The sequence below is a fragment of the Vombatus ursinus genome, unplaced genomic scaffold (genome assembly GCF_900497805.2).
Source record: "Vombatus ursinus unplaced genomic scaffold, bare-nosed wombat genome assembly UNPS02014793.1, whole genome shotgun sequence".
In the NCBI taxonomy this organism is placed as follows: domain Eukaryota; kingdom Metazoa; phylum Chordata; class Mammalia; order Diprotodontia; family Vombatidae; genus Vombatus; species Vombatus ursinus.
In genome coordinates, this window is record NW_020954571.1 from 1,795,171 (window position 1) to 1,817,476 (window position 22,306).

At 36.8% G+C, this 22,306-nt stretch overlaps 1 protein-coding gene across 2 annotated transcripts; it reads right to left on the reverse strand.

The window, feature by feature from the left end:
- Window positions 1-2,726: 2,726 nt before the first annotated feature.
- INPP5E (inositol polyphosphate-5-phosphatase E) lies at window positions 2,727-22,306 on the reverse strand. Of its 2 annotated transcripts, none has more exons than XM_027869814.1 (11): window positions 22,229-22,306; window positions 18,833-19,926; window positions 15,809-15,932; window positions 14,265-14,362; window positions 12,960-13,084; window positions 11,933-12,052; window positions 9,494-9,601; window positions 8,292-8,453; window positions 8,032-8,147; window positions 5,013-5,149; window positions 2,727-3,201 (listed from the first exon to the last, which is right to left on the reverse strand). In XM_027869814.1, the coding sequence occupies exons 2-11, from the start codon at window positions 19,681-19,683 to the stop codon at window positions 3,069-3,071; spliced, it is 1,974 nt and encodes a 657-aa protein (XP_027725615.1). In that variant the 5' UTR covers window positions 19,684-19,926; window positions 22,229-22,306; the 3' UTR covers window positions 2,727-3,068. The 2 variants fall into 2 exon arrangements, with proteins under 2 accessions (XP_027725615.1, XP_027725616.1); XM_027869815.1 differs by lacking the exon at window positions 22,229-22,306 and adding an exon at window positions 21,737-21,824.

The following is a 22,306-nucleotide window of genomic DNA, read 5'->3' on the forward strand; positions in this document are numbered from 1 at the left end:
TGGTATATGAATAAAATAGAATACAACCGTACTGTAAGAAATGAAAGGGATAGTTTCAATGAATTCTTGGAAAGCCTATATAAACTATTAACAGAGTGAAATAGAACAATTGATACAATAACATTATAAAGACAAACAACCTTGAAATACTTAAGAAATCGGATTACTACAGGGACCAACCAGAGGACCTGTGATGCAGCATGCTATCTTAACTTCATGACAAAGAAGTGATAAATTCAAGATGCAAATCAGACTTACTTTTTTGGGTATATTCAATGTGGGAATCTCTTCAGCTTGACTATGAATATTTTTTTAGTAGCATTTTGAAGGATTTTTTTGGGGAGGGAAGATAAATGGGAAGGCTGAAGGGAAACAAAGGAGATTTTTGTTAATTGGGAAAAAAATAACAAGAGAAGATTAGGAAACCACAGACCACATTTTGGGTTTGTTTCTTGGCAATTTAGTTTTAATTGTGTAAGTCCAAAAAAATGTATAGCTTAAGTAAAAGTAAATCAAGATGAAAACAATTTATCAGAGACCTGAACACAAAAATCTTTTAAATAAGCAACTCAGACTAATCAAACCAAAATTTTAAGCAGATTTGATTACTGCTTGGGAAATTGCAAATAATTTACTTTTCATAATTTTTACAATTCTAATTTGTGCTCCATCAAAATTACTTTAACTAAAATTTTCCAGGAATGAATTAATTTCATAAAGAATCTGAATGTAAGGGGCAGCTAGGTGGCGCTGCGGATAGAACACCAGGCCTGGAGTCAGGAGGACCTGAGTTCAAATGTGACCTCAGACCAAACACTTGATACTTACTAGCTGTGTGACCCTAGGCAAGTCACTTAATCCCAATTGCCTAAAAAAAACAAAAAAGAATCTGAATGTTCATGGTTAAGTAATTTACTCAACACAGAATTAGTGATTTTAAAAATCAGATTTATATAGAAGTCGGGACGCCGACCACTCAGGGATCCCAAGTTCTTAATCACAAACTAAGTGAATTCATGTATTAATTACTTGAAGAAAGAAAATTATTCCTCCTCATTTGGGAATAAAAAAAACATTTTTGGATTTAATCTGTAAAAATTTGCTCAGGTCAAATTTTATTACAACAAAAATCAACATAATGATTTTTAAGTGAAATATATGGCCCACTTACTTATTTAAGCAATATTTTATACAACATTCCAGTAAAATGAAACAAATTGAACAGCTTCTTGGAATTCTTCCTAATAGCATCTTACCTATAAGACAAAATAGCATTTCTATAAATGTCTTAAAGGCTGAATTTTGTTTTTAAAATGTTCTTTGTTGACTCAAACACAAGTTTATATCTGGAAATTCAAATTTTGTAGTCTGTTCCTATGGCAGAAATTAGGAGCCTCCTTAAATGTGCTCAATTTTCTGATGTATTTGCAATAAATTTTACTTATAGAAAATAGAAATCATGTAATTGAAATTCAGAAAGATTCTGGTCAGTTGTTTTTTAGTCTTAACTTTTCAACTTCCAATGTTACATATACATATATTTTTTCCGTTAGAACTCTAAAGTCACTAAGGAAACACACCTATAAATTTTAATATATATTTATTTTAAAATATAAATAAGAAAAATAAATATTAATTTAGACATCTAGATTGAATCCACTTTGCCACATATTCAAGGCATAATATTTTTTGGATATAAGACAAGAACGAAAACACCAGTAATGAGTTATAAACCCTCTTAAAAATCTGTAGTTGTTTCTCCAGGATTAGTGCAAAATAATAACACTCCAAATATCCAGACCATTAGGCAAGTAAATGAAAAGGATTTTAAATGATGCTATTCTGTGGCTGATTCTTAAAAAAAAAAAAAAAAAAAGCAAATGACCTGAAGAGAACAAAACACGACCATCTGTAAATGTAGCCTTTCTACAATGTTTCCTTGTTTCTCAAAAATCTTGGAACTAGTTCCATAAAATGACACTTGGGGATGACCTCCACAGGAATCTGTGTAGCTGATAAAATTCTTAAGGATGAATGATGAAGTTCTGTGATAACACTGAATGTATTGCATCAATCCTGGAGAATCACCTCATGCACTCCCCCTCCCTGGTGTCAAGTTGACTTTCGGTCATTTCTCACATTGGTAAGGACAACCAGATTGTTCGACACGGCCTCTTTTCCTCTTAATGGTGACTCTTGGGTTTAGGGTTCATATCCCAAGGACAACGCTAAGTGTACTTAAGCCACAAGGTTAGTCTTTAAAACTTCCCCAAGCACAACTGACAAACTACCTACTCTACTCCCATGACCTAATGCCCTGGGTGAGGGAGACGTGGGCCATTAATAGTAACTAGGGGAATGATGTATACAGGAAAGGGTATACATTTATATATGGGGGTTGGATATATCTTTGGAGGCTAAATGTAGGAAAAACAAAGATGTACCTACAAGAGTTAAGATGCACTAGCTATGGGGCATATGGTCAAATATTTTTTTTTAAAGTGAAATTTAGTCAGGTATTAAAGGGCTCTTTGACAGAAAATATTAAGGAAATAAAATACTGCCTTAGATCATATAAGCTGTTCAGAGCAAACTGTACAGGTGTTTGCCAAAACACAGTGCCAATGATTGTTATTAATATACTACTGGAGGAACACAATGGAGGAACTCTGAAAAAGGCTAGAATTACCTGAAATGTCAATAAGGATAATTTGCCTTGCTCATAATGGAAGCACTGCAAATAGAAGAGTGATTTATTTATTTACAAGAAATCCAAATGGTTCTCAGGATACTGTCCTTCCTGGGACAATAATAATTTAGGTACTACACCATTATTGAATTTTCACAGCCAGTGTGTTACAGTTTTTTTTTGTAAGATACAGAGAACAGAAGAGTTCTTTTAAGGTAGTCTTTGTGGGTTGTTAAAGATGGAATAGGTGATTACACACAAAACCACTTTAGTCTTTTTCAGTGAGTTCTCTTCATACACAGAGTGGAGTATTCATTTGGCCTGCTGGGGTGATCTTCCCTTAACGATGGCTCGTCAGGTTCTTGCAAGGCCAGCTTTCTCAGGAAACAGTACAAATCATACTGGATTTTTGATCTTTAAGTGCTTGCTGTTTCTGAAGTTCCCTTGAAATGCGTCTTTTAATTCCTAATAAATAGAGGTCTCGATCAAATTTGCCAGCAGCTAGAGGAATGCTGTAAAGGAAAAACAAACTGTGATACAGATATTGCTTCTTAACTGCAAAACCAAGCAACAATTTGGACTGTGTAAGAGCTACAACAAAGTGAGATTTCTTTCCCTTTGGCACATGCATACAGTTTGTCGGTGTCTTTATAAAGGACTCTTTGTGGCTGAGAATAAGAGTGGCTTTGGGCAGTGGTCTCCAAACACCTCCAACTAGGTATGTATATTTACTTATTATATACATGTACTGCTATACTAATAATTATGTATACCATAAAACTTACATGAAAATAGAAATTAAAAAGGATAAAATAAAGATGAAATAACCTTTGTTATTGTGGATGTAATTGGGGGCCTCTGGAATTTAATGAGAACCCAACTGATATTGCCAGTTGTGTGGAAGAAGGGAGAGGCCTGAGGGAAGGCAACCTATAAAGAGGCCTTTATTATAATACAGCATGCGAGAGGTTTTAAGGACCTTAACCAGAGTTGTGGTAGTGTAAGTAGAGAAAAGGTGACAGAAACGAAAAACGTGTAGGTAGAAATAAGATTCAGGAAATAACTGGATCTGTTTGTGTGATGAGGGAAAGTGAGGAGTCTTGTGAACCTGGATGACTAGAAGACTGGTGGTACCCTTAATAGTAATAGGGAAGTTTGGGAAAAGGAATGATATTGAGGGGAAAAATAACGTAATGAGATCTTTTATTCAGTTTTCAATCCATCTGCGTCTGCTTGTTCTGTGCAACCACTATGTCCCACTCAAAATACAAAACCAGGAGGCAGGGCTCTTACATACTGGTCACTGTCATGGAATGTAGAGCCTACTTTCCAAGGGGAAACTTAGAGCCACAAGGTGATGTTGGGGCAGGGGACAGGTACATTGTTTTTGTTTTTTTCAGAGTCAATTGGGATTATGTGACCTGCTCAGGGTCACATAGCTAGTAAGTATCTGAGTCTGTATTTGAACTCAGGTCCTCCTGACTCTAGGTATCCACTATGCCACCTAGCTACCTTGGATTTGAGTATATTGAAACAAGATGGGTTGATTACATACCTCAAAGAGGCCCCAGTTTGGAGACCAGTGTCTTGGAGAACACACCAAGAGCTTTTCTTTTTGGTCTTAGCTACTCTAACTTTCTAATGTTCAAGGAAAGCCTGATTCATCAAAATGTTTATTAAGTGTATACTGTGTTCAAGGCATTAGATATACAAAACCAAAAGAACAGCCCCCAATCTAAAGATTATATTCTCCTGACTCAAAAGTTGATTTGCCATCTAACTTTGAATGTCCCACTCAGATCTGTATCAAAAAACTTGTTTTTAAGAGGAAAAACAATATGAAAGCAAGCTTTAAATTGGGCCTATTTTCAATGAGTTATCTCAGAGATGATTTTTAAGTTGACCTTTTGCCCTCCTGAGATAAAAATGAAGATCACACACACACATATATTCTTAGAAAATTATAATCCATCAGATTCAAATGCAACTTAGAATTTAAAAAAAAAAACAAGACTTCTGAGTGGAACAAAAAAAAAAGATCTGCATTTTTTTTTGGCGGGGAGGGGTATTACACAAATACAATTCAAACAAATCAATACAAAATAATCACTTTAAGGTGAGCTATTGGCCCATGGTACTGGTATCTCTGATTTATACAGCTCCAAAATGTGAAGATATGAGGTTGAACTTAAATCAAGTCAAATTCCAAATTCAAACACCACCACCTCAGCACCTGACAAGAATCAGTGAACTCTGGAAGTCCTAACCCTAAGATGAGCTGATGTGACCCTTGTAAAAAGAGATGCATGAATGGGACACTAACTTGTCTCTCCCAGGTCTCACTTTTACTCGGAACAGACCATACACTGGGCGATGATCAGAAGTCTTGATTCCAGGACAGGAAGAATACTTGACTGGATAGATGTCATCTTTTTGACGGCTTTTATATACAACTCGGTCCTATAGGGAGAGATTACAAAAGGCAGGGAAATTAAGCTGAATTCCACAGGAACACACGGTCTGCTCACCTTTCATTTCTTTTTAAAAATTTTCATAGATTTTTTTTTACTTCACCTACATTCCCCAATACATCATTCTTCCTCACCTTCCTAGCCAGCTATCCTTCGACAAATAAGAGGAAAAAAACAGTTCAGCACATCAACTAAGTCTGACATTATATGCAATATTCCACATCTATAGTGTTTCCACCTCTATAAAGAAGGGAGTGGGGTGCATTCTTCTATCTTTTCTTCAGGACTAAGCTGGATCATTATAATTTCACAGCATTCAGTTTTTATTGTTTGTTCTTCTTCTTTACATTTACATTGTTGTGGTCACTGTGTTACACTGGTTTCCTGGTTTTTTTTTTTTTAACTTCACTTTACATCAGTTCATATAAGTCTTCCTATGCTTCTCTGTATTCATATTTTCTTATACTACTGTAATATTCCATTATGCTCATGGATTTTAACTTGTTTAGCAATTCTCCAATCAATGGATATATATTTTGTTCCTAGCTCTTTGCTACTATAAAAAGTGCTAAAAGTAATATTTTTATATATATGGGAACTTTCTTTTTTTTTTATCTCCTTGGGGTATATATACCTAGTTGTGACATCTGTCATTGAAAAAGCATGGACATTTTAGTCATTTCCTTACTATATTCTAAACTGCTTTCCAGAATGATTGCATTAACCGTCCATTGGTGTGCCTCTCTTTCCACAACCTTTCCAACACTGACTATTATCACCTTTTATCATCTTTGTCAGTAATTAAGTTTGAGATGAAACCTCAGAGTTGTTCTGATTTGCAAGTCTCTATCAGTGATTTTGGAGTGATCTTTGCTATGATTGTTAATATTTTAACAATTTTTTCAAATGTTGTTTATACCCTTTGACTACTTATACAAAGGAAATGGATTTTGGTCTTATAATAAATTTGTATCAGGTTCCCTATATACCTTTATTAGAGATAATTGCTGCAAAGATTTTTTTTGCCCAATCAATCACTTCCCCTTCTTATCCTAGTTAAGCTGATTTGGCTTGTGCAAAAGTATCAATTTCACATAACTGAAATGATCTATTTTATCTTTTGTGATCATTTTTTTGTTTGTCTGGTTAAGAATTTCCCTCCTATAATACTACTAGGTCTTTATCCCAAAAGAGATAAAAGAGAAAAAAGAAAAGGACTTATATGTACAAAAATATTTATAGAAGCCCTTTTCGGGAAGTAAAGAATTGGAAATTGAGAGGATGACCATCAGTTGGGCGATGTCTGAAGAAGTTGTGGTATATGATTATGACGGGATAATATTGTACTGTAAGAAATGATGAGCAGGATGCTCTCAGAAAAACCTGGAAAAGGTTTGCATGGGCTGATGCAAAGTGAAATGTGCTGTGTACAAAGTAACACCAATAGTGTGAGAGATGATCAACCGTGATGACTTAGCTATTCTGAGCAATACAACGATCCAAGACAACTCTGAAGCACTTATGATGAAAAAATGTTACCCATCTCCAGAGAAAGAACTGACGGCGTCTGAATATAGATTGAAGCATACTTTTTTTTTACTTTCTTTATTGAGGTTTTTTTTGTCTATGTTTTCTTTCACAACATGACTATTATGGATATGTTTTGCATGACTACACATGTATAACCTATATCAAATTGCTTGCCTTCTCAATGCAGGGGAGAAGGAGGGAGGAAGGGAGAGAATTTGGAACTCAAAGTTTTAAAAACAAATAAATGTTAGAGGCTGTTTTTAACCTGTAACTGGGGAAAAATAAAATACTAAATAATACTGATCTGGTTCTTTTCTAATTTTGTTATTCCCCTTTCACTTCTTATGTTCTACTGTTTAAAACAAATTATCACTCATCTCAACCCATTTCAGGACTCGCTTCACTTCGAAAACTCATTTCATTTGAAAATTATCTGTGCTCACAGCTGTTTGTTTTTTTTGGGGGGGGAGGGTGGGATTGTATTCAAAGATTATTTAGGACATTAGACTATAGAGCTGTCTTAAAGTATACCTTAGAATAAAAAAACATCCATTTCTTTACGAATGTTCATTGGTGACTCTATTCAATGAATCCTTGACAAGTAGGATGCGTATTTTCTCATGTGTTACGAAAGTAATAAGAAGATAGCTAAATGCACAGAATCTATGTGTTCCATTACCTAAGCTTTCGTAGTATACAATACATCCATTGGTTTCTTAACCTTTGCCCTCTCAAGAAGCATTACCACTATGAGGGAGAGTTTGACAGCAAACTCACAACATAGGAAGGAAAGGTCCTAAAGCTGAGGTAGAATGGGAGCCTCAGGAAATATGTGGGATTCTTCTCTTAGTATTTACAGCTAACAGTTATAATTAATCAGATGATATATTCTTTATCATAACATTACCCCCTTCCCCAAAGTCCATTGAAATCAAATCTGATTCTATGGCATCAATAAAAAATATCACTAACTCTGGTTAGTGTAGAAACTGTAGGCAGTTTCTACATAGTGGCATTTTTTCTTATAATGACTGTGACAACCAAGAGTCCACGTGTACAAATTTTCCAGCTGGATATCAATTTTGGAATTAAATGGGCTAAGCAAGGTCCGGGTTTCTTCAAACAATAAGTATTTGTTTTGGCAGATGGCCCTAGGTAGTGAGATCCAATGTGTCATGCGCAGAAAGAAGACTACGTCAATGAAGATGCACGTATAGCCATGCACAACAGGAACTTTGCGAGCTGCAGCTACGCTCTCAGGAAAACGTGAGCCTACACCTCAAAATGGAGAAAAAGGCACTGCCTCCCTACTAGGAAAGGGAAGGAATGAAGACCTCTTACTGTATAAGAAGGCGTCCTCTGCTTGGAAGTGCTGTCATAGCTGTCCTTTCCAACATCAAATTTATATGAAGGGAAAAAGTGAATGTCTGCTTCCCTGAACCCCTTGAAGATAGATCCTGCAAGGCAGAAAGACAAAGCAAGGATGATGAGGATTCTCTGTCCCAACGTTCCACCTCTGTTTTCACAAAGTCCATCGGGCTAAAATAACTCAGCCTTCCAAAATTTAAAAATGAGTAAGAAAAAATAGCAATACCACTTACCTTTCTTCATTTCTTTAATAAGCTGGTCATGCTGAAGTAGCTCTGACATGTTCATCTCCAGATTCTGTTTCAGGATTGATTCTACTGCCATCCGTCCACCATTCAGTCGAAAATTGAAATCTCCAAACCAGAACACTTCATCAAACCGACTTGTGACATCCACTGAAGCAAATGTCAGAAGGTTCATTAGTGTCATATTTCCTAGTTGAGCACCATAACACAAGCAGTTTCAGATCCTGGCTTTTAGCTATGGATTAAAAACAAAACTAGTAGTGATACACACTGTATATAAAGCCCTGAAGAGCCTAGCAAAGACTCTCAACAGGTACTCATTAAATTCTGAGGACTGGCTATCTAGACAAAAAGAAGACCAGTTCTGGAATAGACAGAGAAGCTTGTCTAGATCTGTAGCAAAGTGGTAAGGAGGAACATTTGCTTAGCTATGCAATGGCCCACTATTTTGTAGAGTTCTCTTGAAATTCAAATGCAAAGAAAAATTCACACTAATAAAAAGACAAGGGTTATGAAGAGACAGTTTCAAAACAGAAAACATAAGTTTCTAATAATCAAGTAAAACATTATTTTTAACAAATATTCAAAAAGATGCAAATTAAGATAATTTTGAGATATCACACCTCATACCCATTACGTTAGCAAAAATAATTAAAAGCAACAAAAATAAATGCTGGTAGGGTTGTGAAGGAACAAGCATAATCATTCAAGCTAAATGTTGTTTTTAGAATGGCGAGTTTATGTGAATGAGACTAGTTAGCCAGAAGTTATTTCTACAGTTTTTTAAAATTTTTACAGTTGTTGATCTTGAATTTACCTCCCCATGTGCTCCTCCTTGTTCTGCACATATATATATGTAATATAATATTACATTATATAATAGTATATAGAAATATTACTATTACCCCTTGTGCCCACAGTAGACTCTAAGGGCAGGAACCATGACTCATATAAACTATGTATCACTTCTGGAGCCCTGCAAAAGGCTATGCACACAACAGACAGTTAATAAATGCTTACTGTATTGTATTTTAATTAAAATTTTTTAATCTTTCTATAACATAACTCCCTAAGGCATAACAGAAAATATGCTTTCTGTTGAAGCGACTAAGTAATTCATTACAAATTATAGAGAAAAATGTCTATGTCAGTATTTTTTTTAAAATGTGCATTTAGATTTGAATACTCACAAGAACTAGAATGATATGGGTTTGTATCTGGGACATTCTTAGGAAGTGTAAGTGCTTGGATAGTTTTACTGTAGTCTAACAGTCGATCAGATACTTTCCCATCACCAGCTGAAATAAAAGAAAGAATTAAAGAATGTCTGTGACACATAAATTTATACATTCAAACAAGTCTAGATACTCTTTGGGCATTTCAAGTATGATGCACTTAAAGAAGACAAAAACTCCTGGGTCACAATGATTCTATTTTCAGAATTCGATCTAATTTAGCCAAATGTACAAAGTTTGGGGATTTAAACCAGAACATATTCCCTATCTCCCCTGAAAAAATTAATTGTCCACTGTGCAGAATTGACCACTGAGTTTAAACTAACAGACTCAAATCTGGGGTCCAGTATTTGACTCTTGTTTTACAAGTCTGCAGAAACTTTGATACAAGTCATAAAATCACAGAATTTCAGATGTGTCACAAATTAAAGACATTATTTATGAAGGGTCTAAACCCCTCATTTTACGTATGAAGAAACTAAGGCCAAAAAGGCAAGTGATTCATCTAAGGTCATAAGTGGCAGAGCTGAGGACATAATCCAAATCATGTGACTCTCATACTTTGGTGTTCTTTCTGCTATAGTTGTCTTGTGCCATTCAACTATATTGAGAAGATTGTCTTCACCAAAGTTATCGTTTTATCTTCAAAGACACCAAAAACAAAACTCCAGACCAGGGGAGAGGAACCTGTGGCCTTGAGGCCACATGTGGACTTCTAGGTTCTTCGATTCAGCCTTTTGACTGAATCCAACAGAACAAATCCTTTTATTAAGGGGACTTGTTATGTGAAGTTTGGATTTAGTCAAAAGGCCTCACTTGAGGATCTAGAGGGCCATATATGGCCTAGAGGCTGCAGGTTCCCCACCCCTGCTCCAGAACTTCCCTTATGCAAGCATTTACCGAGTGATGTTTCAGGTGAATGGAAGGAGACAGAAGAAGAAGATTATGAAGGGTTGAGCTTTGATGGTTTACACATCCCAATTATTTAATTTTTTGGAAAATAGCACAATTTCTTTAAGGTCTTAAGAAGCCAAAATTATTATTTATAGCTTTCTGAAGGGTTAAAAAAAATTAGTGATGCAAGGAAGTTTCAACAAAGATCCCCGCTATGCTATGCTACGCTATAGTGTATTAGGTAACCATTCAAAAAATTCAGTCCTTACTACTCTGGTCCCTCAAGAACTAGTTTCCCAAATCTAGAGAAAACTGATAGCTTAGATTGAGTTGCCAAGTGTACACAAAAGTTAATATGATTTTTTTTGGGGGGGTGGGGTGGTGAGGAGGAGGGAGGAAAGGTAATGTCTGTTCTAAAAAGCTAAGTTGCACAGTATATGGAGTGTCAAGCCTGTAGTCAGGAAGACTTGAATTCAAATCCTACCTTAGACACTTACTAGCTGTGTGACCCTAGACAAGTCATAACTTCTGTCTGTTTCAGTTTCTTCATGTGTAAAATGGAGTAAAAACAGAATCTATCTCACAGGGTTGTTGTGAGGATAAAGTAACAAAATATTTATAAAGTGCTTTATAATGCTATACAAATGCTAGCTATTATTAAATTATCAAACTTTGTAAATTTAGCTATATTAGATCTAATACTGAAGATGAAATCACTATTATGACACAGTAATTCACATCCACTTTAAGTCCATCACACTTTACTTTAAAAAGTATCTAGAACTGGTCTGAATAAGAAAGTTAAGGTTTCTTCTCATTCCCTACCATGGGGCCCTCTAGGCATTATATACTTTTGGCAGTGAGAGTAGAAGGAAAATCTTAGTTCTCTTCCTCACGTTGAAAAAAAAAAAAGATATATCTGAAATATGGAGTCTGGAACAATTATAATATGTTGCACAAATTAACTGTATGCATTTTTACATATTTGGAGTTAGGCTTTTATGAATTCATAAGCCGCATTTATTCAGTTTATGAAGTTTCTACTATGTGTGAGGCACAATGCCAAGATCTGAGGATACAAAAACAAAACACGTTCACTCCTCAAAGAGTTGACAAATACATTACGTATTTAAACAAGTAAATATGACTTCTCTGCAGGGTCAGGAGATCATCAACCACTGAGGGATCAGAAAGGCTTTGTAATGTATTGAAGATGGTGCCTAAGCCACTCCTTGAAGGAGGCGTCTTCATTTAATGACTGAGGAATCCATTGATTAATATAAAAACATCCAGTAGTTTTATGAATATCAAGCATGAATAACTAAGTGGTACTTTACATAAGTTACATAAGTATGTATTATACATAATAAGTATATCTATGTATGTGTGTGTGTATATATATATATACACACATATTTTTTTTTAACCTAAGTATAGAGATGAAAGCAGTGAGAAGTTTTTTAAAATAGAACAATTTAATTCGGAAAGTAAGTGACTTACAAGTGAAGTGAGATGTGATGAAGAGAAAGGAGGTGCCAAAAAAGGTGAAGCTGACTCCCAATGACCCTTTGGTTTTTATCTGAGACACAATTCGAGTTGTTACTGTTGAATATTCTACTTCTGTATGTGGGAAGGAGAAAAAAAGAACACAGAATTACTTTCCTACTTAGACTTATTTAGTTTATAATACTGTTGCCTTTTCAATCTTTTCCAAACAGGCATGTCTAACAAGTTTATCAGAAGAGATTTACTTCTTCTTTCCAGGGGGCAGGGGCTATCTGCCCCAACACTAAATCACCATAGATTGCTATGTTTGATAATTGTGTTTACTTTTTAGAATTCTCCTGCCTCTATCCTCATTGGCAGGATATCACTTACTGGGATTCCCTCCTTTAAGAGCCTCCCCCACAAACATAATTTGCTGTATCCATGCCACTTTTACTTAGGCAAGGAGAACACTGAGCAAGCCAAGATTTTCTGTGAAATAAACTTAGGGTTTCAATAAGTAGACTGAGTGACGTCCCCAGGACCTCTCTTTTAGACTAAAGTATGTCAATTTCAGTTACTGCCATTTTGGCAAATTAGGGGCTTTTTTTGCTTTAGTTTCCACAACTATGTTTCCAAATGGCTGAAGCTGCCCCAAATCTGACCACTAAAGAACTAGGACATTATTGCAAAAACAACATAAAGTTAAGTATTTAAGGGACCTCTAAAGTAGTAACCTGGGATGAAAATCTGTAATAGGTATTGACTTTTCTTATATGACCTTGTTTTTCTAAATGAAATCCCTTCTGGGGCCTAATAGTAAAAGAAATTAATCTGTTACACTCCTGTGTTTCTATGTTTAAGCAATCCATTATAAACAGATGTACTGTAACAAGAACAAGTATATAAATGCTGTCCTTTAATGTTAACAAAAAGGTCAGTTGTTTTTAGAGGTACTGTTGTTATTTTCAATTCTACTAATAGTAGTATTACTACTCCTACCTTCTGTAATTCCTATCTTCTTTCACCACATATTTCATACCTGAACAGAACCAGATGAGGTCCCTTCTTATAAATACTGACATGTATAGTACACCGTGGGCAGCTGAGTACAGCATTACATAGTGGGGTCCCAATGTTTCCTGTAGCCGGATCTCCCACTCCCGCCTGTGGGAAAGAAAACAAAAGAAACAAATCTACACTTCAGCTCTGAAATGACATGAACAAAACAGCTAAAGATGAGACTTTACATTCTGTTTTCATGATAGGAGAACAAACTGGCAAAATACTGGCAAAGTTAAGAATCAAACTACTGAGTTTCTTCATCAAGTCATTGTGGGAGAAAAAAAAATCGAAGAAAAACAATAACAACAAAATCTAAGCTATTTTTAACCAAAGGAAAACACGGCAACTAAAATCCTAGTAATAAACATGTTGTGATACATTTAATGAGCCATTTTGAGTCTCATGAAAAGGTCAAAGCAGCTTCCTATTATAAAACAAAAAGGATTAACCTTCTGTGAAAAGGATGGCCCATGATAAAAAAGAAGGATCTCTGTTCTAGGGCCTTCTGTGTACGGAGATTACCAATTTCTAAACTCTTCTTTGATGACATAGTAACCTGGCAAAAATGTCAACAATCAGGAAAATACAATAAAAAAATCTAAGTCTACCCAAACCAGATAGACTTCTCAGTCGATCTTAAAATGAATGCATCAGGATCTGACACATATCCGTAACAGAGTACTTATCTACATAACATGAAAACTTCAACCCAGAAACGAGACAAATATCTGGAAATTACACAGGAAAATCAAGAATAAAGTTCAGAAATCAAAAGTCAAAAGTTGAGAAACGACACACTAGGGCTTCTAATTGAATACTCAATATATTTTCCCTTTAGCCCTTAGTAATTTTTAAAAAATTATTTAATAATTACTTCCTTAAGAAAAAATGGGAGGGGAAGGAAGTAGAACAAGAACAATTTGCTTTTAATATCAGTTTGGCCATTACAGAAAAGGAAGTAAAACTGGATATGCCCAGCACCTAACACAGAACCTTTCACATAGTAGATGCCCTCCCAAATTCTTGTTGATGATAATAATTTCCATTAGTGGCATCTATGTACTATCTCAGATAGTATTAGGTGCAGACAGAAAGGTTGAGCTTAAAGCAAGATCTTTTAGTTGTAGGAATCTGTTTGTAACTAACAGTTCTGGCTTTTATTTTGGCAAATACAAAATATGGTGAGAACTGGAAAAGTGAGAAGAAAAAAATGTGGGAAGAGGAGAAGCACATGAAATAAAGATATAATTTAACAAGGTCTTATTTACACTGGCTATAATACCTGTCTGAACAGCCTTCTTGCACTCCTAAAACATACATGTCCTGGACATAGTCAGCTTCAGAAGGTAATAAAAAGTCATCCAGGTTATTTGGAAGTTCCTGTGCAAAAGTTGAACAAACTGGTTAGATCAAAGGATAAGATGACAAGCAGCAACATACAGACTTGTAAAATATAAACAAGACAATCAGAAACGCAGAGTAAGGTACAAGAAGTATATAACAACACAATTTACCTTTCATTAGAAGATCACAAACACCCCATTTCTATTGAGATGTGAGTACTGGGATATCCTATTTATTTTTAGCCAAAGGTGGCCCCAAGAAGATAAATGACTTGTTCCAGGTCAAAGAGCAAATGCTTAGTGAAGCTTATAAAATAATATAATTTTATCTTTCTAAATATTCAATTACATTTAATCAAGCAAATTTCCAGCTGGGGGCCTCAGTTCCCTCACCTGTGAAACAAGGGAGGGGTTTGGACTAATCTACAAGGTCTCTTTATGCTCTAACATTCTATGTTCTATGTTTTCAAACATAGGCAATGCGTTCCACAAGTTTTCAGGGTAATCACTTTAAACTAAACCTTGTGAAGAGAAAATGTGCTAACTACAACTGTGTACCTGGCAAATAGCAATACCACCATTGCTGCTCTCTCAAAACTGTTCTTTTCAACTTACTTATGGAAATATTTACTATATTTCTGACCTGAATTGGATTTAGGTAGTAAGGGTAATCCTGGCTTACAAACGTCATGGTCATAGCCAGCTGAACAGAAGGTAGATCTGTTTCAGTGAGAGCCATCAGACCTCTCATTTTTAAGGTATAAACCATTCTGAGATTAAGTACTATTACAATAGACCCTGCTTTAACAAAGGAGACCCCTGCATTGATGCAAGTCATTCATTTCAGAAGGAAACGTGTGGGACAACAAACTCTAAAAAACACCGTATCAAAAAAAAAAGAAGAAGAAAAAATTTTCATGTACAAAACTACCAAACTGCCTCCTGCTTTCTGAAAATGTTTTGTTCCTGGTGGGAAATTGATCTAGATGATAAGTGGTTTTACCAAGTCTCATAATGAAACTTTAGAATAAAATATTTTTCCAATTGGATTAAATCTGTGACAGTAGCAAATTTTCTGTCATTGATCTGTTACAAATGGATATGATAGGGAAAATAATACTTTCTTTGTTCTACTTTACACAAGCCAGCACTTTTGTTATTTATTAACACTAAATCATCAATCCCTGCAGCACGCTACCTAGGTAAATGTCCAGGCTGCTAGTACACTATTCATTTTCCATGTAGGGCTAACTAATTAAAAAGACAACAGGATTCCATTACACCATATTGCTTACCCATGGTAGAGTAATCAAGTAGCAGGTCATAGAGAGAATTAACAAATTTCCACTTGTAGTCACATTCTATAACTGTAATTCTACCCAACAAAAGAGTTCACTATGTATGGATATTCCTTCTGTTCTGATCTTCCCCCCACCACTTGTACAAGCTGCAAAATCCCTGAGATCAAATACAGTTATCCAACCTTCTGGCCCTGCATGTTCCATGTGGCCACAAAGAGTCCCAAGTTTCCATCTGGAAAGTATCGGGTTAGTTCATCCGCTCCCAACAAGGCACCACTAGCTAAGAGGCTTCCTTCCATATAGCTCCTATAAAAAGAATAAAATAGACTAGGTTCAAAATAATAGTGAATTCCAGAATCAGGCTACCAAGTACTTAGAAATGGTACAGGTCTTCAAAAGAGAAATACAGCAAAAGCATCCAACTATGTATACTCTCTGAAGAGATGTAGCCAAACTATTAGCTAAGATAAACTCAGACTAATATAATTTCTTCTGAAAAGGATTAAAAAGCTTTAATATTAAGACACCAATTTTCTTTCTTTTTTTTTCCTTTTTTTGGTGAGGCAATCAGGGTTAAGTGACTTGCCCAAGGTCACACAGCTAGTAAGTGTTAAGTGTCTGAGATTGGATTTGAACTCAGGTCCTCCTGACTCCAAGGCCAGAGCTCTATTCACTGAGCCACCTAGCTGCCCCCACCAATTTTCTTGAATCAAATCTGTTAATGGAAACTGCCTACAAAATAGGAGTCACTAGACACTGATCTGAAAAAGAATTGGCATAATTTTTTTCCACTTTCAGCTTTTAGTCACCATACTATGACTAATAAATACGGATTTGTCCTGACTTTATGAAAATCTCATATCTAAAGCTCTAAATTTAACACAATATATGCTAGCAAATGATTTTTTGCACATTACAAAATTCTTCACTTTACCAAATAATTCACCACAATGTTCCTTTGAATATTCTGTTCCTTTTGTAAATTTAAAATAAGATTTGATTTCCAAAAAAAATCAACTCACCTTCAAAGTTTTTTTTTCCTCTCAAAGTAAGGCCTACTATATAAAACTTGTTTCTTGAGTCATTTTTTAGACAACCAGAAAACAATAGTTTAGTAAGCATCACTATACTACTCTCTCACATCAATCCTCCTGACATGTCCTTCGTACATTTCTGCCACCCAAAGGCACTTTCCAAATCTAACTCTGTAAGCCTGGTCACAGATAAAAGATTGCTTTTGACGTCTAAGATATAAGATAAAAAAGCTGTTCAATTCCCCTTTATTTTAAAGCACAGGGGAAGACCCATGATAATTCATTCTTGGGTATTTCTTTTGCTTGTTACTTTGTGGCTTATGTCAGTAAGGTGGGAAGAGCACTGGCCTGGGAGTCATGTTCTAGTCCTAGTTCTGCTACTAATTCACTGAGTGACCTTCAGCCAGTCACAGTCAACAAGCATTTATTTAAGTGCTTATTCTCTGTTACGCACTGTGCTAAACATTGGGGAAATGAAAGGAAAAAAAACAAAACCTGGTGCCTGCCCTCAAGGATCTCACATTCTAATGGAGTTTACATTCTACTGTGGCAATTCAATTTAGATAAGACCTTTCTGATCACTAGGCTTCAGTTTACAATGGGATGTTTAGACTAGCTTTCTCTAAGATCCCTACTCGTTCTAAGTTTCAAAGATGTGATAGAATTTCCTGGGAAACTAATACAATACCTAAACACAAAAGGTTCTTTAACTCTGACAGAGGGAATGGAATGGAATCATTGAGTAAAGGGGAACTAGTTTTCAGTTTTTAATTCACACATCAACATAGTTTTTCCTCACTGCTTTGGTTCTGCAGGTGAAATTCCAACGAGGACAAAGATAATTCAATGCGGTGCTTATCAAATGCCTGATATATTTAATTTCATTCAAAAAAAAATAGACTTCTTGAGAGCAGGGTCTTTTATTTTTGTCCTTGTATCCCTAACACCTGGCACATAGTAGGCACTTAATAAAAACTGTCTGCTGGGTTGATTGAAACAGCAGCTAAAGGGAAAACCCTGTAATTCACCTAAGGGCAAATTACATAATATGCAATGTTGGCATTATTAGTCCTTAGCTAATTCTTTTCACTGAGGAAAAAAGCAGACACATTTGTAGGTATAACTTTTTGAGATGATTATTCATCCTGGAACCTCTAGCCAAGGAAAACATTAACCACCCTGTCTTCAGCTTCTCTCACGCTTACTAATTATATCTCTTTTAATTCACAACAAATAGAAAAGGACCCAATTTAATCATAGTTGCCTGTCGTAGTTCTATAAAAATTAAAATAAACGAAAATTTTTTCAACCAGTCTTCTCTTGAGGGAAAAAAAAAAGAATTTAATCTAGATGTTTTTGCTTAACTGTTATGAGAGAGTTCAATCTAGGGGGAATGAAATGACTATAAAATAAAGACAAAAGTATTTTATTGATAAAAGATTTAAACTATTAAACTAAGGTTTCTGCTAAAAACAACGTAGGAATTCTCGTAATTTTTAAATCACTCCATTGTAAGGTGACATGCTAATTTTAAATGATAAATGGCCTATAAAATGTCCTGGCAGGGAACCATTATACATACTGGAGGCACGCTCCAGTCCTCTGGAGAATCCTCTCAGGTCATAAAAAGTCAATATTAATTAAATATTAAAGCTACATCCTGCCAAACTATGGGAAATCATTACCCCTTAAAAGCATTTTTTAATGTAAAGATAACTTGCACCCAGCCCAGTATTCTGCAGTAAAACTAACAGAGCTGGTAGCTCACATAGTCTGTGTAAAGATGAAGAATCAGTAATAGCAGTTATCTTCAAGAAACTGTGATGTCATCTGTCTGGGCAACCCTCCACTGATACAGATTTCAACCTTTCTGCAATTTAGTAGATGGTGTTTGAAAGCTCCTGGTGCAAAAAAATAAAAAATAAAAAATTATCACTTCATGGTCAACCTAGTGACAAGGTTCTCCAAATTTTGCAAGGTTAGGTCCTTGGACCACAGATAGAAAAACTGTCATTAGGCCTATAATCTTTGTATGCTTTCTAAGTAAATAAAACATGACAACACAACATTCTAACCTCATCTATCTTTGGCCCACCTCTCCCCAGAGAAATGGGATTCCAGCTGTCACTTACATAAAATCAACAGGATGAAATTTCAAAGCAGGGCACCTACCTGCTTCTGACATTCTTTGAGTGAATGGGTGTAAGAAGGCTGAATGAGGACTTCAAAGAGGTTGTGGAACAGTTATCACAAACCATACAGCTTTGTAATCTACCATCACTCAGGCTACTATCAGGCCGGAGCAATTTACTTTGAGTGTGATGCTTATAATTTACATAATCTGGGTCAATTTTATTAGTTGTCCTTAGGGTTTCAGATGCTACATTCAATTCCAAAGGGGGAAGTGCTAATGGTGGCGATACTTTGGAAAGTCTAAGTTTGTTCCATGAAGCTGTAACCCCATGCAGAAGCTCCAGGGAACCACTTGTCACAGTAGGAGGAATAATTTCCAAGGAGGAAGGGGGATCTGTACTATTTCCTATGTCTCCTGGTTCAGGAATATCCTGCAAAGAGGTGCTCTGTAGGCTGTTGAAATTGTGAGGAGTATGACTGCCATCATGAGCTAATGTAGTCAAAGTTGGAGGACTTGTAGTCACCTCCCGCAGGGAGCCAGATGATGAACCTGTCTCATTAGGGTCTGTCAGGCTTTCTTGGCTTGTTTTCAAACGCCTTCTCCTCCAGCCTTTCTCATCTAAGGAAAATGTTCGCTCCAGCTTTGGTTTTCTGGGTGGTTTGGGGGTGATGGATTTGACCTTCATGTTAAATTTCATTTCCTCCGTTGTAAGTCTTAAGAGTCTATTGAAAGGAAACTCTGAGGTGTTCCCACAAGGCTCATTCCTTTCAGGCAACTCATTCTTCAGCCCTGCTTCTTTTAGCATTGTATCAGATTGTGGACTCACACAGGCTACTGGCTGCTGGGAAACTGAATGCTTAGGATCCATTATCACTGGCTTGGTTGGCATCTTCTGAGAGTGTCCATACCCCCACCAAGCCTGGGAGCTTGATCTTCCTGAGAAAACTCACCTTGTTAATTCACCACTTATCCCTTTGAATATACTGGATATGCATTTGGGTTTGGAAAGCCCAAATACCAAAGTCAAAGACCCTATAGATACCTTACTTTGGGGCCTGGGACAGTATAAAATGGTCACAGTCAACTGGTGCATGGTTGGAAATCTTGAAGTCATGGAGCCACACAGAAATTTCTGAATGGAAGGGAAATAACATATCATTAGAATTTATTAAATTATACTAATTAATGTCAAATTTAACACAAAGGATTTTATAAAGATACAAGGGCATAGCATATAGTCACCAAATGCATGGGCAATGCTATGGTACCTATGTATAACTATATTTGTAACTAGCTTTTGTAAATATATATGTTTAGATACATACATACATGCATACATATGTATATGTATATACATATACACATATATTTGTAAACAGCACTACACTAAAGTGTAAGATAAGACCCCATGTTACTACCACTTTAATGACAGCCCAACGCCACCACTGAATGAGCTGGTTGTATCACTTGGCATGCTGAGGGCAAAAGAGATAAAAATTCACAAGTTGACTTTTCAAACCTGCTCTCAAGTTACACTCTGCTCTGACAGTACCCACCTAAGGAGCTAGATGGCTTAGTGGATAGATTGCTGGATATGGAGGCAGGAAGGCTTCAGTTCAAATCCTTTTTCAGACACTTACTAACTGTGGGGTACTGGACAAGTCACTTATACTCTCTCAGTCTTAGATTCTTCAACTCTACAACAGGGATAATAATAGCACCCACCTCCCAGAGTTGTTGTGAGGACCAAATGAGGTAACAGATGTAAATTGTTTTGCAAAGCTTTAAGTACTATATAAAATGCCACTTATTATTATTCAATGTCAACTACTATACCTAAATACGAAGAGTAGAATTTACATATAAATCTGAAATCTTAATTTTCTCCTTCTTGATTATGCAAGTGACCAAAATGTCCGTATCCTTCGATTCTAAGATTCTATTGTTGAGCATATACCCCAAGGAAATCACTAACAAAAAGGTTCCATGTACACCAAAATATTTATAGCAGCACTTTTTGTGGTAGTAAAGAAAGAATTGGAAACAAATTGGTTGTTCGTTGATTGAAAAATGGTCAAACTGTGGTACATGAATGTAATGGATTATTACTGTCATAAGAAGTGACAAAAATGACTATGGGTAGAAATGGGAAGACTTCATGGACTAATGTAAAATGAAGTAAAGCAGAGCCAGGAAAACAACATACACAAAAATTATAAAAATGGAAATGAAAATAGAACCACTACCTTATAGATTGAATGTTATGAAGTGATAAAGAATAAGTTTATTATCAAAGAAGAGATATGACACCTCCTTCCATTCCTTCACAGAGGATAAGGCCAGCAGGCATGAAACTCTGCATCTAATATCAGATTTTTTGAATGTATGGATTGTTTTAGAAAATTTCTCTTCCTTTCCTTTAAAAAAAAAAATCCAATTCTTGCTCTTTGCTCATCAATAATTATTTCGAGCTCCTACTCTAATTCTCTATCTCTATCCTTCCCGTGGCCTTAAAACCAGTGGTATTCTCTATCTCAGGGAATCCACACATAAAGCAGAGGAGATCACGGGAGATGCTCCCGTGTGAGAGACACTGCTCCAGACAGGGACTGCGGAAGCAAGGGCAAGTTTCCATCCCATGGTCTTTGCGTGATATCCCGTAAGCCACTGACCCTTTCTGGGCCCAGGGCGATGACTTTCTCCTACTTCTTGGCCTGACAGAAATATTGGGAGTCCACATGCACCCACAAAAGTGAGCCAGAAAAGGCCCAAGTTTAAAAAAAAAAAAGCAGTAGTGGATAAGAAGGGAAAAGATCACAGCGACCTTGACACTGTGGGCATGATAACCCAAATGCGCAAATGTAATACTCTGCTGACTATAAATCACGATTACCCTCACACGTTTCCTCTTTCCCCGAATTCAATTGCCCAGACATACTTACCCCCTCACGAATACTGCTTAGATTAAGGGAGGGAGCAAGGAAGGAGGGGACGATGATGGGGCTGGGGGATCATGGGGGGAGAAGCAGGAAGAAGCGGGGGGGCGGCCGGGGCGAGGACAAGGGTGGCCCCAGGGCGCTGGGGACCCACGGATGCCGGGGTGGGGAAGGGAGAGAGATCCTGGAGGTGTCCTGGAGGGAGGGAGGGAGAAAGGAGAGGGGCTGGGGAGGTTACGACACGGGGCGCGAGGGGAAGGTCGAGGAGAAGGAGGAAGAGGAGGAGAAGGAGGAAGAGGAGACCGGGAATGGGCTAGGAGGGAGGCTGGAGGGGATGAAGAGGAGGGCGGTGTCGGGGCAGGACGTGGAAGGGACAGGCGGGGGGGGGCGGGTCAAGGAGGGGACAACTGGGGAGACCTCGAGCGATTCGCCGATGGGGCCCGGAGGGAACCCCGCCGAGGCTGTGGAAGGGCCGATTCAGGAAGCGTCGGCGCTCACCTGCCCGGACCCCGCGCCGGGGCCTCGCTCCCCGGGCCGCGCTCCCAGCTCAGCTTCTTAGCAACCGCGCCACTGAGG

Bases quoted from the DNA above. Each gene is read 5' to 3' on its own strand.
- INPP5E (XM_027869814.1), bottom strand. From the start codon at position 19,683: ATGCCAACCAAGCCAGTGATAATGGATCCTAAGCATTCAGTTTCCCAG. The intron at 12,053-12,959 runs GTATGAAATATG...TCCCACATACAG, and splicing joins CCTCATCTGGTTCTGTTCAG to AAGTAGAATATTCAACAGTA. The intron at 8,148-8,291 runs GTAAGTGGTATT...TCTGCCTTGCAG, and splicing joins TATTAAAGAAATGAAGAAAG to GATCTATCTTCAAGGGGTTC.